The sequence below is a fragment of the Labrus bergylta genome, chromosome 13, assembly GCF_963930695.1.
Source record: "Labrus bergylta chromosome 13, fLabBer1.1, whole genome shotgun sequence".
Taxonomy (NCBI): Eukaryota; Metazoa; Chordata; class Actinopteri; order Labriformes; family Labridae; genus Labrus; species Labrus bergylta.
Genome location: NC_089207.1, coordinates 9,192,723 through 9,211,832, shown reverse-complemented (window position 1 = coordinate 9,211,832; position 19,110 = coordinate 9,192,723). Strand labels below are relative to the sequence as shown.

Here is a 19,110-nt window from a genome sequence, read left to right as displayed (position 1 = left end):
GATCCCCGGGGGTTTCTTTTTGAAAAGTACAGATCAGAAACTACAGAGAAATGAATGAATGAATAATGTCCTCTGGGTATGTTGGGCTCATTCAACACGTGCAGCTGGCGATGTGTGCAGGGAAAATGGAAAGGCTAATTAGGTGGACAGTTCCTATTTTAATCAGCTTCTTCTTAATCACATGAATGTAATTACTGAAAGACATCCAAAGGGAAATGTAGGGAGAGAACAATCTCATCAACAAAGGTCTTTTTTATTATTATTTCAAAGAATTTTATAAGTTTGCTCTGTTACAAAAGCACTTTTAAAATCCTGGATAAAGGAACTTTTCCTGGAATATTTTAAATATACAGAATTTTTACATAACCAGCTGATTCTGAGACTGAAGGTACTCCCGTGTCGTTCTTTACTTTCTACAGAGACAAAAAGGCATCCAGTGGTAAATAAATGTTTACAAAGCTAAGGTGCAAAGGTCACTGACAAAACCCGGTATTTTACATCTAATATACAATGCCATTTATCTGAGGCGAGTAAAGGAAATATAGACAGTTCAGGACACAAATGATAACGACAGAGCTACAGGACTGGATTCTGTTCTTAAGCTGCTCATTAATGATCGCCCCAAAGAAACGCAAAGACAACCCAACAGTCAGTTCAAAACATGATGTCACACTTCTCGTTGAACAAAGATTCTTCAAAAAACAGCAGCTAACATTTTGGGAAAGTTTTGTTTCATTTGTACATTTAGCCCGGACAATCAAAAAGTAAAAGCGGAAGCAAAGTGAGAATAATAATTACACAATCTCCAAAACATGTCAATTACACATGTATAATGTCTCAATATATATATATATATAAATCAAAGTACAGGCAATGTCACTGACAGGTTTGAAATGTAAGTGTATAGACGGGAGAAATCTCAGAATCGTGCATTTGCAAAAAAAAAAAAAAAAGGAGTTGAAACGGGTTCAGAAGAGATGGAACAGACTCCACGTTGAAAGAAGAGAAGGCAAGAAGGTTATTCTTCTCTCAGATTAATAAACTGAAAAAACAAAGACATCAAACCAACTTTTTATCAGTTCAACCTAAACATCTGATGATCCTTGGGAAAGATTTACCATGAAAACCTATTATCTGTAAGCCCCTCCTACAGATACGTACGTAACACATACATACCTAACAAAAACAAACAAACACACACACACACCTAATGTCCTCTTAAATATCTCAAATGCAACCACAGTAAGCATTAGAAGGCAGTGAGTTTATGGAAAAGTTTATGTTCTGAACCATTTGCAACAAAAAAAAACGTTCAATATTTTTGAACGAAAATATTATTTTTTTTTAACTTTGGAGAGTTTGTTCAAAAACCAGAGCAGCTACAGTGATGGATGCTGGTGCGGAAGAAGGAAGAAAAAAAAGAAAAAAACCCACACACACACAGATCCGGCCTTTCAAAAGGACCTCTCACTTCGTCCTGAAGCGAGCACCAACGCCACGTCCCAGAAAAATGTGCTGGCTTAGCAGGAAAATGAGCTCTCTTATCAATCCTTGGAATTCAGAGAGACTTAAAAAAAAGAAAGTCTTTTAAAACGTTGAGGCCATTTTCACATTAATACAGATTCATCTGAAAATGCCATGTCATATAAAGTTCAATGCAGGCCGGTTTGGGCCGGTTCAGGCAATAGGTTGCATGTCTGAAAAGGCTGCCATTCACAAACACTTGGACCTGCTCAGTTTCTCCTGGCAACACTAATACGACTGATTTATTCTGGGAAATAAAAAGCAAATACGGGCCTGCTGGATGTCTATACTTGACATGTCTCAGCTGTGTTTTACAGATATAAATTACAAAGAAAAGATATGCTTGAGTTGCAATCAATACAGCTAGAGTAAGGCTTGAGTAAAGGCTCATGATTCGTTTAAATTTGACTTGCAGTGCTGCTACTTAAGCCCATTTTATTCTAATGTACCAATGTCATTACACTGATTAGAATACAAGATTCTCAAAGAATAAACATCCAATGCATAACAACATCTGTGGATAAAGCTGCAGCTACTTTGTTGTTTCACTCCTTCTTGGTGCAGATGAGGTATTGTAGGCACAAAGCCAAAAGAGAGACACAAAAAACGGCATTATTTTCACACTGATCTGCATTACTGTGAACATGGCCTGACCCTCTGTAACCACTTCAAAAAACATATAAAGGGAATAGATGTGGGGGAGTAGCAACAGGGTGAACTATGGATTGCAAAATGCTAATTTCTTTAGAGTTAGACAATGACTGCTGGTTATGTGGTCCTGTCTTGGTGGTGCAAACCCAACTCTTCTTCTGTAATGTTTGTGAAGACGAGCGCTGTGTTCGCTGTCAGCCAGGGGGGAAAAAAAAAGAAAGAGAGATGACAGGAGATAATTCCTGACGCCTCGTGATGTTCAGCCTCACGTACAGCAGCTGCGGAGGACATGCACAGAAAGAGTCCTGACTCAGATTAACAACAGTCCTGCGGAAACACATCTCAGTGTTTTCAACTCTCATGGTGTGTTCAATTCAGCTCATCAGGCACATAAAATGTTTTAAGGAGTGTTGCCAAAGCAACAACATCATCATCATCATACACACAAACTCACACAAGCAAAGCCAAATGAACACACCACAGGAGACTGAAATATCTGATGTATTGTGTTCAGCCCAGGTCTGCTGTCGGTGGCAGTTTTACAGCAGAGGCTGCTGATAATACACTGCCTGCTGCTGCTGCTGCTGCTGCTGAGGAGCCTGGAGAGGAGGAGCAGACACAGGGTAGGACACGGGAGGCATGTTGGAGTTGTGATAGGCCGACATGTCCATGGCCACGCCCGCCTGTGGTGCGTAAGGAGCTCCAGCTGCTTGGTTCATGTACTGGGCATTCATGCCACTGCTGGGAAGAAAATACAGATGTGACACTTAGAGCACACCGAAGAAAAAATGAGTCTTAATGTTTGAAAAAAAGAAGTTCATCCTGTAAAATCAACATGAAGGTGTTTCTTCATGTCCTGAGTTTAACTAAATTGTAAAGGGCAGCAGGTACTATTCATGTGTCATAAATAAAAACATCAACACAATTATATACTGTGTGTATACAACATTTGAGTCATAAAATTAAACTGTTTCAAGATGAGGACTTGTTTTCCAAATGAATGATTTTAAGCTAGTTATGATACAAATAATAGTTACTGCAATTGATGAAACACTGTAAATCAAAACTTAAGCTCCTCGTCTATGACCCCTGACCTGACCAGTACGCTGACAGCTATCCTATAAGTACATAGCCTGCTTGTTTACACCAACTATCTGAGGTGAGGAGGAGTAAAAACGACCTGACCCCTTTGAGTGTCCCTGCAGCCTTACAGGCTCTGATTAAGGGGTGCAGGGCTGTTGACTTGCCTCATGTAGGGAGGCTGAACAGCCTGGGTGCTGGGTGGAGCTGAGACGTTGGGGGGCAGTGATTGTAGTGGTCCGGGCTGGTCGTTGTGTAGGCAGTAGGGCTGAGCGGGAGGACCCTGGGGCATCACCTGAGACATGTAGGGGGCACCAGCTGGGCCAATGTAGCCCTGAGTAGACCAGAGGGAGAGAAACAGGCCTGCTTGAACAAGTGCAATAAATGCTGATTTATATATTTGAAAAAGAAGTGTAAACAGAGTGGTGCATACCACATGACAAAACATGACACGGGACAGTTAATTGTCCCCTTGGTGAAATGTGTCTTGAACTCAGGTGCTGCACACATTTAGCAGCTTACATACTGTAGACTGTAAAGTGCTTAGGAAGTAACATAACCAGGTGTAAAAAAAAAGAAGCAAAAAACCGAAAACTTCTCCTGCTGGGAGACTCACTTTGCTTCTCCTAGATTTAGCAAGTAACCATCGGCTTCTCTGTTGTTTTAAGGTTACTAATTTAAAGGAGCTCGTTCTCTGTTAGTGGTTCTTTTTGTTTTTAAATTCTTGAGCTTTTTGGTTAAAAACTGGTTTCCACTTTTTTTAATTCCAGGCTCATTATTAATTGTTGTTCCCTGCATCCCCTAGCAATCTGGGAAACATAATAACTACCTGTACAACCATGAGTAAAGAAAATGCATAACCTACTGATTAAGAACAAAACTAAAGATTTTCTCAAATGAAACTTTGTTTCTGAATGTATAAACAAAGACTAATTCTGTCCATTTCCTCGCACTGTTGAGCCTTAAAGCACTAATAAAAGAGAAGTCTACCACTGAAAGGTCAGCCTCCACAAAGTGTCTGGGTAGTGGGAGTAAGATACAGAATGTGAGATTTAAAACACCCAATCGTTTGATAAATAAAGTGCAGACTGTTCCAGTTAGTCAGGTAGTGTTGCTGCATTATATTTCACACCTTTAAAACACACACACACACACACACAGAGGTGCATACTTCAGCTGATATAGTAGAATATATAAGTGCAGTTTGGGGATCAGCAGTTTCAGGATCTTACTGTTCTAACTTTAAGTGCTTATTTTTATAACTTGTTATAGTTATTAATCATTGTTGTTACAGGTGAAAGAATAACCCAGGCAGGGAAGTGCAGTACTCTGCAAAAACAAACAGATGAAGGGCAGAAACAAATAAATAAACACATAAATAGATAAATGGAGCAGCACTCTGGTGCCGGCCTGCCCAGTGAAGTGGACATTTTTCTACGTCTCGGGGGAGAGACAGTGACATCAATCATTACCGGGAAAAAACTGAAGCTGCCAAGAAAAAGGCAGGCAGCCTCCGACTCTCCGGGGAGGCAGAAAAGGCTGACTGAATGTCAAGCTATCTGGACGAGTATAAAAGACGCTAAATCAACGGTTTCTCTGGTTAAATATAACACCAAAGGGAAAGATCTGAGGAATACAATGTGATGTTAGGAGATGGGAACAATAGTGTGGCAGCTCCTCTGCGTTGGCTTTCCTTATAATTCAAATAAAACCGTCTCATTAATAGAATCAATGGCATCGATAACACAACAGTAACAGGTTGGACGTACCGCGGGAGGGCGGGGAGGTAGTTAACGCACAGTTTGTGAAAACACAACACCTCATTAGCAGAAAATATCTCCAGTCATCAGGACTATTTATGAACTGTGAACCGAACCTTCGACTGGATCACTCTTTAAATTATGTATGACTTGATGCTGCGTTTATTGACTCTTCATGCATCACAGAGCACAGAGAAGAGGACTACAGTAAATAAAAACATCATCATCAATCATCTGATTCAAAGTCGCAGCATTCATGAAATCAACATTTTACTTTCACAGGAAAATGTTTATGTTTTAAATCTTTATTCAGTGTTGTGGTTACTTATTTTATCTTTCTACAATGAGAGAAATATTTCTTTTCATTTCATCTTTTGCTTGAGGACCTCCTGATACAAGCCCACAATTTCATACGTCTCCAGCAAATATCTGAACATTTATTATTATTATTTTTTTGTCATTTTTGCTAGAGTGGCTTGTTGATTCAAAAAGGAGGCATCATCAACAGATTTGCTTTAAATATCAGTTGTGCATGATTCCTTCAATTATTAGAGCTTAAAAATAATTTCCTAAAACTAAATAAAATAATCTATAAATCTAATTCTAACCCCACACCTTTAAGTTCTTTTTATAGAGCAATGACTAAAAGAAGAATGTGCAACATTCAACAAGAGTGCGATGTGTCAGTCCTGATGGCTGTGTTGTTGTCTGAGTCATATCTTCAGCGTGTTTATAGACGGGACAGCCGGCTCCTCCCCTTGCGCATAGAAGTTGTTTAATTGAGGGACTAGAGAAAAGAAGAACATACTGAACTCACTGCACATTTGAATGTCACGTAAGCGCTTTTAGATCACGGTCAGTCCGTGTTAATTTACATGCAGTGTGAAGCTACGGGCTAACTTAAGAGTGCCTCCATTAGCCTGCTAATACGCAACACAATGCAGCTCGAGATAAGGACGATTTTGTCCGCCGCCCGCACTTTGTGCTTAGAGCTTAATCATTCCCATTTGATAACTACTTTGTGCAAACGCAAGTGGAGAGGGGTTGGAGGTGTGTCGCTGTAGGAGAGCGGAGGATTCAGTGGGGCAGAGGTGTCACCAAACAGCAGTTTGTTTTGGTTTCATGCAGGTGCTCAAGGGCGACATCTACTGGATCAAAAAGTCGCACATTCTTCCTTCAACTGACCCGAAGTTTCTGCTCCTTTATCTGTATTTGTGTTTGTGTTTGCTTAATTCAAACCATTCAACTTTGAGGGGCCGGGGTCAGGAACTTTTTAGCATGGGGGGTTAAAATCAAACGTGGTACATTATTGGAAAGAGTTTGAGAACCACTCCTTTTATCCCATTACCGATCGACAGTGTTGATTTGAAGCATGAAATACTTTATTTTTATTATAAAGTCAATATTTGTCTTGACTAGTTCGGAAACTACACCCCATCACAAAGTGTTCAATAAACGAGCTTCCCTCTGGGAATGCATCTTAATTTGAAAATGATCTCGCGGATGAGCTCGGTGCACATTCTTCTGTGCTTTCATTCGGTTATGTCCTGCTGCTCTGTGATTAATACATTGATTGCCTGATTGATTCAAGGCAGGCGTGGAGTTTAAATGCCCTTTAATGAAAAATGACATTAATCAGGTGATCGACTGGCAAAGGACAAAAAGGAATTAAGTATACACAGTGCAGAGTGCAGAGCAGGACGTGTCACATGTTATCAATTTAACATCACAAATACATTAAACCTACAGTTTAAATTACGGTATAACAGCAGCTGCATCCTAACCTCCATATTGGTTTCATCAGGTCAGATAAGCTACAGCCGCCCCGCACAGGGAACATAAATGGAGGTCTATTTAAGCATTAGAACTTATTTTGGTCAATTCTTATGCACTAATTTATGGCCTTATTGCATCATTTCCTGATTATATTTTACTCTTTTGTCCTCTTTGTGTATTTTCTTTTTAGATGTAGCTTCTGTATTTGTGTATTTTGCACCAATTCACATCACGGATTGTTCATTCAGCTCAACTCACTTACAAACTCCTGGACTGTGTAGACACAATGTCAGCCTAGAGAGAGAGCCGCCCTGCTGCTGCCAACTTTTATATACTATCATATTTCATTATGAAGTCCTATATAAATGTTTTTTAATGATAAAAGGCTAACTGAAGTGTGGGCCTCAGCAGCCACCTATGCAACTGAAAAACACAAAAAACACGGCACCCCTCAACATGTCCTCTTAATTCTACTTTCACATTATGCGTCTGTGTTGTTTGCTGTCAGCTAACAGACGCTTGTTCGAGTGAACATCCCCGGGGATAATTCATGTCTCCTGATAAATCCAGAAGTAAAAATAAAATCAATGCTAAAAATAACTTTAAGTCACTGATATGGAGTTATACTTTAAAAGAAGGACGGAAGGTTTTCTGACCTGCATGGCTGCAGGTGAGCCGGCTGGGCCGTACTGCGTCTGCATCTTGGAGTAGGCCGAGTAGTACGGAGCCTCGTTCATGAGTTTGTTGTAAAGCTCCAGAGCCTCCAGGACTTTTACATTCAACTCTGACAACTCCGAGTGTTTCCTGAAACGCAAAGACAAGAATACTTTTACCTGTAGAAAACTCAAATTGGCCTCTGATGCTTTTAAATTCACTGATATCTGAATTCTTTAAATAGCTACATGTATGTTAGATAATCTCAGGAACTAAACTAGGCCTCTAGAGATTTTGTAATATATAACACTACCTGTCAATCTCCTGAAGCTTCTCATCAATCATCGGGTTCATCTGTTCACATGCACCTGTAAGATATTTAGAGAGAGAAGAATCAGAAGGCAAGAGTTAATCGGCTTCAGTCGTGACGGGTAGAGCGGGGAGATTTACACCAGCATTAAGGTTTTTTACCCTCCAGATGGATCAGCTCCGCAGAGTCAGGAGCCGGATCTGCGGGATCTGCATTCTGCAGCAGTGCCAGCGTGCTGTCCATCTTCCCCTGCACGGAGAAATACAATGAGATTGAAGTGAAGTTTGTCTGAGGGACGATCCAGTTTTTAAATGAATGTGCACTGAGGAAATGAAGTACCTCATCGATGAAGACGGGCTCAGGCTCGACTTTGGTCTCTAGGCTCGACTCCTCTGAGCTGCTTGTCTTTTCGACATAAGCCACTGTGGAGAAAGAGGTTCAATTAGCACTTCTAAAATCCTTAATCTCAAGTTCAAATCAAATTGTGAAGATTGCATATGTCATTATTCTTTCTAAAAATGTACAAAACTTATCCCAGATAAAGAGCGGAAGACAAACCTGGCTCCGGATCAGCATTCAGATTATTCGTGACAAAGTTGGAGGGGAAAAGGCCGACTCCTCTGTGGTTCTCTCCCTTCCACCAGTTTGGATCGCTGCAAATAGAAATCATGAAACAGGGGAAGAAACATTTAGACATGTGCTTCTAAAAGTGGGCCATACTGGGTGAGCATCTGACAGTTTCAGAACAGCAAGCGGATTCACAACATCAAACGGTTGGATTAAATAAAAATGAATTCTGTACTTATGGTGTCTACAAAAGTCAGCTGCTGAATGAGTCATAGTCTTTTTTTAAGATTTAAAGTCTTAAAAAGTGGCCGTGACTTTATTTGTGTTCCTCAGATTTACATAATTCTCAATTTTTATATCCAAATTTAGCGAGAAAATCAGGAGGGCAGTATAAAAAGATGTAACTCGTTAACATTTTATTTTCACAGTTGAGCAGCTTTTTCAGATATAATGATCCGAGAATGGGGATAAAAAAAAGTATGCACTACAAAACACAACATGCCCAGCCCATACTCTGTATAGTCAAAGCTCTTCATTTGCATGTGCAAAGACTGGAAAATATTGGACAGAGCACACAGGCATGTGTAAATATATCCTCTAATGAAAGTTCTGTGAGATTATTAGGTTTGGACTCAGTCATCTGGAAGCTAACACACCATTGCATTATTAGCTTTATGAAAGGACGGATATATTACACAGCTGGTGTATTAGACTGCATGTAACTGAAGAATATAGAAGATAAGTGATCACTGTTTTGAATAAAAGTTATCATGACGTCTGACAGTCTGGGTCTGGAGTTAGTGTTGGGAGTGTTATGAAATATCACCTGTCATCCAGAACCAGAATAAGTTCTCCGGTTTTGAAGGTCAGCTCATTATCTTCAGCCGCTTCAAAGTCGTACAGCGCGCGTACCTTCCGTGCCTCCTGCCCCCCGCTACCGTTGGTATAGTTTGGTGGGTCCGTGGTCATGGTTAGGGGCCGCGTCTCCGCCGGCTGCTTCGTCTCCTGCAGGGACAGCTCGATGGCTGACAGAGGAGGAGGTTTGGTTGGAAGAGGAGGAGTGAACAGAAGCGTCAAAAACACATTATTCAGACTACAAACAGCGCTCAGAAGACTGCTTGAATGTGTGATAAAATACAGGCACTAATCAAGCTTCTGATGCTTGATCAATAATCAAATCTTAATTAATAAAACAGCATTTATATGTGTAGGAAGTGATGCTCCACACAACAGCTGAAGTACATAAAGGATGGTCAAAGTGTGTGTGCAGCTGAATGACGTCATCTCACTTTACCTTTAGCCAGGGCGTCATCATCTGATGTTTTGCTCACAGGCGCCGGTGTGCTGACCTTTGTGGAGGACCCCTGTGGTTAATATGGAAAAATAAGGTCACATTTGTGTGTTTGTGTGTGTGAGTTTGTGTACCAATTGTTCATACTGGGGTTATTGAGTGAACCACTTAAGACTTCAAGCAAAAACAGATTTCCAGTGACTGTAATGCCACCTGCTGTTCATCTGGGGTATTAACTGTTATTGAGAGATATGACTCTGGTAACAGAAACCCTCCTCACAGCTGTCTCGTTATCTTTCATCCAAGACGACCTAAGGCAGCCTTCTGACCTGACAACCAGGTCAGAGTGGATAAAACGGGTCAACTGGAGGTTGGTGTCAGTACTGCATAACAAGTCTTCACACAAACATGTGTACAGCTGGTTAACTTGCAGGTAAATGTTTACAGAGGCAATATGAACAACACAAAAGTGAACACTGAGGAGCATTTACAGGCTGAACTAACTAAGAGCTTTATAATGTTGATGTTTGACACTGAGTCAGTGTTGGATGAAATGCTTTTGGTTTTGTAGCTGAGAAATGACTACGTGAACAGAATAGTGAACTTCAGGTTAATAGTTTACATGGTGCATAAGAAGATACTTTTTATTACTAAAATATGCATTATGCCTTTGGTTGAACAAACAAGGGTACTACGAATGATTCTCCAACCAGACTTTCAACTTGTCAAAACTGTGATTTCAGAACTGTAAATATATCTGACTGAAAATTCAGTGGAGAATGCAAATGCTCTAATGCCACTTGTAAAAATTAGAGCATTAAAAAGCCCTGAAGTAGGGGCACTGGTGGCGCTGTGGTTAGTGCGCGCGCCCCATGTATGGAGGCTATAGTCTTCCAAGCGGGCAGCCCAGGTTCGAATCCAGCTTGTGGCTCATTTCCCGTCTGTCAATCCCCAATCTCAGACTCTATCCACTGTCCTATCTCTACAATAAAGGCCAAAAAGGCCCAAAAATAAATCTTTAAAAAGTCCTGAACTATTCACACTTTCACATAACATCAGGTTGTACTTCTACCCCCTATTTCCATGAGCCTGTGACATATTTGGGTTGAATTCGGCAGTAGCTCTAGCTCTCCAAGTAGGGACTTGGGTTGGACCAAATCTGGACATTGGTCTGGTAGCTGGAGAGGTGCCAGTTCACTTCCTGAGAACTGCCGAGGTGGTGCCCCTTGAGTAAGCCACTGAACCCCCGCCCCACCGGCTCAGGAGCGCTAGCTGTGTGCAGCCCCCTCGCTCTGACATCTCTCCATTAGTGCATGTCCGTAGGATCCTGTTTGTGCATGTGCGTGTATTTCAGCCTGTGTGTGTAGCATGTTCAACAACAGAGTATAAAATTGAATTTCTTCTTCTTCCTCTTCTACAATTCAGACGAAGAACAACCAGTCCTTTGTGTCTTTTTTCCTAACTTTAGATGCGTTTGTAAAATGAAATAAACTTAAAAATTACACATAAACACAACAGAATGTCAATAAAGATAATATGAGATCACAGGCACAAATGGAAGCCTCCAGCTGAGTACTAATTTGTGTCAGATGGGTAGAGAGTTTTCACATTTTGCTCGTGCCGCCATAAAGCAGCAGCCTGTGGTTAAGTAAACAATGTGTAACAACAACAGAGAGGTACACAACAGGGACTGGAACACTTTGTTTGTTTTACGTGCTTCATCATGAGTGGGCGGGGGCAACAAAACGACCTGCATGCTGTCTAAAGATGACATTAAAGTTCAGCATGAATGACAGTCAAAGATAAACACTTGGAAGCTTTGCAACAGCTTGAGTCACTCTACCTGCTGCTGCTGTTTGCTCATCAGCTGATCGAGATTAAATGTCGTTCCTGCAGCCTCATGTGCCACCTGCTCTCCGTTAACATCCCATAATATGCAGCACATCTTCAAAGCGGCATGGAGCTCAGCTCAGCGGCAGAAAAGTGAGGATGAGACAGGAAATGAAATCCCAGATACTTCAGATGATAGCTGCAGGGATGTTTATTTATATTCTTAAGTGTGTAGGGGAATAGACTATTTTAATGATGTTACTGTTATGATGCTGAGGATTCAGATGTAGGTCAGCTGAGAGCAGAGTCCACATCAACTCTTGACACACATAATGCTGCTACATAACAAATCACACAGACACCAACAGAAAAAACACACAGCTCTGTCCACAATGATAATAAACCAGTCCTCAGAGTCCTGATCCTGGGACACATCCACAGCATTATGGGAAATATGTGAAGAGGAAATTCCACTGTAAGCTGCTACCATATAAACATAGACAGACAGACAACCCCGCCCAACCTGAACCTCCACACTGGTAACACATCGGTCTGCAGGGAACCCACAGCTGTTAAAACAGCCTCAGGCTGGACACAAAGCACACATAGCCCCAAACACACACACACGCTTGTTTTGGTATTGTGGTCTGAAGCTGTATTTAGGGGAGGAAAACCAGAAACAAAAAGGAGTGTCATAGAGATGCTTTAACATGACGCATGTGGTCAGTCAAGTCAGTTTCCATCACGAGGAGAGAAGTAAATATAATTCAACTGGATGAAACAAAATAATGTGTAAATTGTCTGCAACACCCGTTTAAGTAAGACCATCTTGTAGTTCCTGTTATTCTCTCATTTCCTGTTATGTGTCGAAATGAGAGAATACGTCTTCTCCATTGAAATCAGGGTGGATGAAGGTTTAGAGTGAATGCTAAATTGTTTTGTACTGGAATGACACATCAGGGATGTCCCTACAGATTGACTGAAGGCACGCCAGCCTTTGACTTTCCCCTTTCTTTGTATTCGTTGTGAAATTCTCACTTTCACAATATGTTTGAATGTCATCATACCTGTGAGGACGGGGAGGGGAAGCTGATGCCCTCCTCTTTCAGAGACTTGATGGTTGCACCGATCAGGCTGAGTTGTGGATCTTTCTGGAAGTCCTCTGCCCACTCCACCATCAGAGCCTTGAGCTTTTCACACACCCTGGAGTGAGCCTACAGACGACAGGCAAACAATCACCGGTGATGCCACAAAGTTGAGTTTATGTGTAAGTAACGCATTCAGGAAAGATGAGTAGGTGAGCACGTCTGTGAGAACAACACGGGTCACGAGTGTACAAAGAGATGACAGACATAAAGAGTTATTCAAATCAAACAAAACTGACAAGTTTACCAGCAAAACAAACAAGACATGTGTACATACCCGGCTCAGCACACTCCGTACTTCACTTGCAAACTCTCTTGAGCAGATTTCCAAATGGAATATTTTGCCACAGTTTGACACACAAGCACTGAGCAACTACAAGAGAAAGAGTGGAAAATTAAAAACAAAATTACACATTAGGAATTTTTAGTATTATTGTAAAGAAAGACATGTTTTTTAAATGTATAACCAACCTAAAGGGATCTTTACTGCTGACATAACCGGATAATAAAAGTATGAATTAGTAGAAGTTTTAAACTTTTCTCATGACAATAGGGCTTGAATCATGTGAGTGAATGTAACCTGAGATGTAAATACAGAGCATGTGACACTTGCTCATGATGACTCAGACAGAGGCAGAATCAGCTCTCACATTACTCATCTGACTGAAATCCTCCCCGTTACAAATCTTCCACTTGACTTTGTGGCGTCACTATTGGAGTATTAGAGGAATTACAGCCCAACGGCAGCAGCATTTCTTACGCCATGGGGCAGAAGTGTTTCAAACTCCTCAAATGTATTTCACTTTCTTTCTGTCTTTGTGTGTTTAAAAACGGTTTCTCAAAAACTGGGGGTTTAAAATCTATTTTATGTTGAACATCTTGTTCAGACAGATGAAGATAAATACAGCGTGCTACTGAAGCTTCTTTCAACATTTTCAGCAACACGACTGTCTTGAACACAAGTGTTGGCCTGACAGAGAGATATTTCAGAGTTTCTACCATCTTCATGTAATGATTTTTTTGAATGTTTGTTTTCTAAAGCTCTTTGAAATCAACTTGTTTTTTAATGACAAGCTTGTTTTAACTTTCTTCAATTCTGTGAGGCATATAATAATTTATATTGGGTAAATCTTCTTTAAGCTTTGGAGGACGTTGCAAGCTTCCAATTCTATATCAAAAACTTTCTCAAATGTAAGAAAGAAAACATACCAATTTAGAATAACCAGAAACTTAGATTGGTCAAGGATGTTTTTGACCAATCTAAGTTTCTGGTTATTCTAAATTGGTATGTTTTCTTTCTTACATTTGAGAAAGTTTTTTGATATAGAATTGGAAGCTTGCATCAAGCAGAGAACTAAAATGTCTACCTTTATTGACGCAGGCTGTGTCGAGGATATGGAAATATTACAGTGGCGATAAAGTAGCAGACTTACATTGAGCGCCTGCATGGCGACATGAGGCACTTTGTGGTTCACTCTCTTCATAATTGATCTCAAGCCGTCCTTTGGTCTGAAAGAGAAGTGAACAGAACACAAATGATTGCTCATGCTCGTAAAATAACTGACTTTATAACACACTCCTTACAGCAGAGATGATCCTGTGTGCGGGCCCTGATTGTTTTCACACTGAAGGTCTCATACAGCGTTGTGATTGACAGGTGAACAGTCCAGGGTGTTACCCCGCCTCTCGCCCACTGACAGCTGGGATCGGCTGCAGCCCCGCGACCCAGAACGGGAAAGTGGTGTAGATAATGGATGGATGGATGGAGATCTTATACAAATGTACTTCCCTTTAAAAAGTAACCTAGTTATCGTTGCTGCTCATATCCTATTCAGCTCTAGATGCTTTGAGTGAAATGCCTTTTCTCCAGCTTACCCATTGGTCGTCGTTCCAATCTTATCACAGATGTCCATAATGAGCCCCCAGTCATCTGTGGTGTTGTTTTCATTGGTTGCCTTTTCTGTAAATTTGTCAAACAAGGAAACAGTGCATATGAGGATATATCTTTACTGGAATCACGGTTTCTTATCTTTAGACATAATATTATGTTAGGCAGGCCTGCCAGCCACAGCGGGTAAATGTTATAGCAATGAATAGCAATGTTGAGCTGCCACATTTTTAGAGCGGAGCAATGTTGGGTTGAGCCAACTAAATTTCACATTTAATGTGTTAAGTGGGTCTTGAAACATTTTAACTTGTGATCAGATTAGCAGGAGACAGCCTGAACAATGGCCACACTCATAAGATCTGCTGTGTGACAAAGAAAATCTGCACTTTTTCCATTAATGTTACGAGTTTTGTTTTTTGGACATTTTGTTAAAATGTTTGTTTGTTTTTTTTGTCAGGAGACTTTACAAACTCCAGCATTGTCATACAAAGAGGAATTCACTTATGTGCCAATTTTCTATTAAAATCCTGAAACCAGTCATTGCCATCATCTTGACTACACCACTCAGTTAAGTGAGCCAGTTAAGTGAGACAGCGCACCATTGTCTGATAGAACGAGAACCGTGGTGTTGCAGGGACTGATAAGTAACATGACCAGGGAAGTTTGCATGAAATTTGGATAACGCAACTATTTGGAAAGCATTTTTACAACACAAATAAATAAGCTTAGGCTTCATAATTAACTGAATCGATGCAGCCAAAAGCTTAATCGTTTAATTCGGCCCATTGAAATGTTTGGTTTTATACCATGTCACACAAATGCAAGTCATAAAAAGCTAAAGGTGGACGTTTCAACACAGACACTAGACACTGTTTTGTCATCATAGGTATTAGGAATTCCAAGTTACCCATCAGACCCTCTGACCCAGTATGAACCTCCCAGACCTCTTAGGTCCGCTGGTTCTGGATTATTGGCCGTTCCAAGATTAAAAACTAAACATAGGGAAGTCCCATTTAGCGACTATGCTCATCAATTTTGGGACAAATTGCCTGAGGAGCGAAGATCAGAAACACTGCTTACTATTTCTAAATCTACTAAATGACTTTTTATTGAATATTCTTTCACATTAAATGTTATCCTTAATGAAAAATGTATACTTTGTTGTAGGGCTGGGCAATATATCGAGTTTTTAAGATATATCGATATATTTTCAAACAAGATCTAGGGTAAGACAATATCGTTAATATGGATATAGTTTATGTTGCATTAAAATAACGTTATAGAGGTGCCAGGTCACCTTTATGGCTGTCTACTCGCCGTTATATTGTATAGTTTCTGCTTATGATATGTCTACACTCATGCACTTTAACTTATGTCAATACTGTCCATTTACGACTCTGTATTTGCACATTTACATTTAACCTTTCATATTTAATTTACTACCATTTACGACTCTGTTTTTGCACATTTACATTCAATCTTCCAATTTAAGACTAGTAATGCTTAGTGAAATCCTGGTTGTATATATTCACATTCTTATTTTTGATATCTTTTAGTACTTATTTACTTTGTATTTAATATTATATTGTGTTTAGATTTGCTAACATTGTGTTTTTTTACTCATATTGTGTGTTTGGACAACCTGCTGCTGTAACGCCACAATTTCCCAGTTTGGGATCAATAAAGTAAATCTATTATATTCTTTTTCTCATCTCACTGATGATGACTCTCTGTGCCTCTTTACCCTGCTCCTCCTCTTCTCTCTCTCTTTCTCTATTTTATTGTATTTAAGGAACATTTTTATTTTATAATATTAAATTCACAAACGGGTAGTTTATTTTTCCATATGTTTTCACTGTTAATAAAATACATATCGATAGTATCGCCATTCAGCTAAACAATATCGAGAAATGAGTTTCGGTCCATATCGCCCAGCCCTACTTTGTTGTACTGTTTTAACATGTTTATTTCTTGTGTGTTTTTCAACATAGTTGTAACTTTTCTTTGTTTGTTTGTTTGTTTGTTTGTTTGTGTGTGCACTTGGTAACTTTGGTTTGGAATATTAATAAAGCTCATTATTATCATAGATTATTCTTATTATAATTCTCTTTGTTTCTGTGAAACACTTTGGGTTACACTGGGCATTAAAAGTAATAAATAAATCAATATGCCTGGCCCAACACCTTTAGATGTTGACTGAACTACAGCAGTAATAAAACACAACAAACACCTTTAGATGTTGACTGAACTACAGCAGTAATAAAACACAACAAACACCTTTAGATGTTGACTGAACTACAGCAGTAATAAAACACAACAAACACCTTTAGATGTTGACTGAACTACAGCAGTAATAAAACACAACAAACACCTTTAGATGTTGACTGAACTACAGCAGTAATAAAACACAACAAACACCTTTAGATGTTGACTGAACTACAGCAGTAATAAAACACAACAAACACCTTTAGATGTTGACTGAACTACAGCAGTAATAAAACACAACAAACACCGTTAATGTTGACTAACAATCAGATATCTACACAATTCTTTTATGATGATAATAAACATGAATAACAGACTGAAAATGAGCTGGCTGACTATCTGAACTGAAGTTAATGACAACCAGACAGGCCGACAAAGTAACAGCGACTTGAGGTTGTTGAGGTTGTTGTTGTTGTTGTTGTTGTTGTCGACACCGGCAGCTAAACTTAAAATGCCACAACGAACCGAAGAAGTCAAGCTAAGCTAGCGTTAGCTTCAAGTGTTGTTGGCCCTATCGTTAACTGACTCACTGAAAAACACCAAATAAAAAGCACTTCACTCACCAACATCTTGGTCAAATGGATTTTGGGCAAACAAAGGCATGCTAACGAATTAAAAAAGAGCAAGACAATCTGAAGAAACAACAAAAAGAATGTATGTTTTCCTGACTAAACCTAAACAAATATCTCTTCCTTGTCCATTAAACTCGCACCAGTTGCTCTTCCGGAAAACTTGGCTGCCCTCAATAAAGCCTGAAGACAATTTTTTTTTTTTTTTTTTTTTTTTTTTTTTTAGACGCCGCAAATGCAGGAGTTTAATCTTTTTTTTATATGTATATAAATTCGTCTTCGGCTTTTAATTCTTTTCTTTTTTTTACCTTCTGTGTAAAATACTTGTTAATATGTACTCTTAAAATATTACACACAATGCACTGAATTCATTCTGACGCCCGATGTTCCTTATGTAAAAAATATAAGGAAACACTGACATCTAGTGGAGAGAAGAAAAAGTGGAGAGAAAGATCTGGTAGCATAATCAAGACTGCATACCTCCTCGGTAATTTTTCCATTATTGTATTTTTAATTTATTTAACTGATGTAAATATGTTTGATTTGATTTTTAACTTCTATTTTTATTTGTAATAATTATTTCCCGTCCCCTGTTTTCTTGTTATCTTTATCTTTATCTTTATCTTTATCTTTATCTTTTTATCTTTATCTTTACAAGTCCAATCAATTCAATTACAGGTGTTCTGCCAAACAGTGCCACCTATTGATATATGCTACCATGCAGCTCTGTGTAGTATGGAGCGTACTGTTTGATAGGGGCTTTTTGTCTCGGCTATACTGAAATGCTTCCTTTAAAATCTTAAATACAGGTTTATAAGATAAAATAAGATAAGATAATCCTTTATTTAACCCACAATGGGGAAATTTACAGTGTTACAGCAGCAAAGAGCAAAAATTGCAGACAAAAAAGTGAACACTGTACAACTTAAAGAAAAAAAAGAAAAATTAAGAATGTACAAAAACATAGATACTAAAAAATAGATTTAAAAAATAAAAAATAGATCAGCTATTGACAAAAGTGTAGATTATTATTATTATATTTTACAATTCTACAATTCACTTAGCAGACGCTTTTATCCAAAGCGACGTACATCATATATAGTATCCAATATCCAGTATTATTTAGTATCCAAATATGCTTCTTGTATACAGAACAAATTAAACAAGTATTTTGTTTTAAAGTTATTCTGTACTGTGAGTATTATTTGATAGGGGATAATTGTCCATACCCTTTCCCTGAAATATTAAATAATAGAGTAGCCTACCAAAACTTGCTCCTCATACTCTGTGCATATGGAGTGAGTAGTGAATTAGTACAAAGTTATTTTGTTTAAGTCGCATTGTTTTACTAAACACTTTAAGTGTTTATTTTCGTCTCAAAGTGTGGATATTACAGACGAATTGGCTCAACTGCACAAAGACTTGTATCTCTTCAGTCTCCAAATTTTAGAACAATGTTACCAACAAGGTAATCAAATATACTTTTTAAGGTAGATTTCTAATTTCTCCTAACAAATTCCAACATTTTATGATTATATTCATGTTTCAACATGGTGAGAAGCAAACATATTTTTTAAATTGTACCAGCACTGTTTTTATTTAACTGATTTGATTTCTTCGTTGTTTTTTGGTGTTGTAGTTTTATAATGTTTTATAATAACTAGGCAACCCCAAGCAGTTGCCTGTTGACAAGCAGCACCTCTTGGCATGTAGTCTAAACGAACAATAGAGGGCGCTATCACAAAGCGTCTTAATCAGAAGAATTGACAAAGAGTACAAACTCGGTTCAAGATCGTTCAT

At 39.1% G+C, this 19,110-nt stretch overlaps 1 protein-coding gene across 2 annotated transcripts; it reads right to left on the bottom strand.

Annotated features, from left to right (window-relative positions):
* Nucleotides 1-234: 234 nt before the first annotated feature.
* On the bottom strand, nucleotides 235-17,467 carry stam2 (signal transducing adaptor molecule (SH3 domain and ITAM motif) 2). Of its 2 annotated transcripts, none has more exons than XM_065962228.1 (14): nucleotides 17,305-17,467; nucleotides 14,464-14,548; nucleotides 14,022-14,097; nucleotides 12,866-12,961; nucleotides 12,511-12,657; nucleotides 9,617-9,686; nucleotides 9,149-9,347; nucleotides 8,314-8,408; nucleotides 8,095-8,177; nucleotides 7,917-8,004; nucleotides 7,759-7,813; nucleotides 7,448-7,595; nucleotides 3,423-3,589; nucleotides 235-2,916 (listed from the first exon to the last, which is right to left on the bottom strand). In XM_065962228.1, the coding sequence occupies exons 1-14, from the start codon at nucleotides 17,342-17,344 to the stop codon at nucleotides 2,715-2,717; spliced, it is 1,551 nt and encodes a 516-aa protein (XP_065818300.1). In that variant the 5' UTR covers nucleotides 17,345-17,467; the 3' UTR covers nucleotides 235-2,714. The 2 variants fall into 2 exon arrangements, with proteins under 2 accessions (XP_065818300.1, XP_065818301.1); XM_065962229.1 differs by having other exon boundaries at nucleotides 235-2,913.
* Between the last annotated feature and the right edge of the window lie 1,643 nt (nucleotides 17,468-19,110).

Coding starts and splice junctions, on each gene's coding strand:
- stam2 (XM_065962228.1), bottom strand. CDS start 17,344: ATGCCTTTGTTTGCCCAAAATCCATTTGACCAAGATGTTG. Junction 14,098..14,463: donor ATTGGAACGACGACCAATGG/GTAAGCTGGAGA, acceptor CTTCTCTTTCAG/ACCAAAGGACGGCTTGAGAT. Junction 9,348..9,616: donor TGATGACGCCCTGGCTAAAG/GTAAAGTGAGAT, acceptor CTCCTCTGTCAG/CCATCGAGCTGTCCCTGCAG.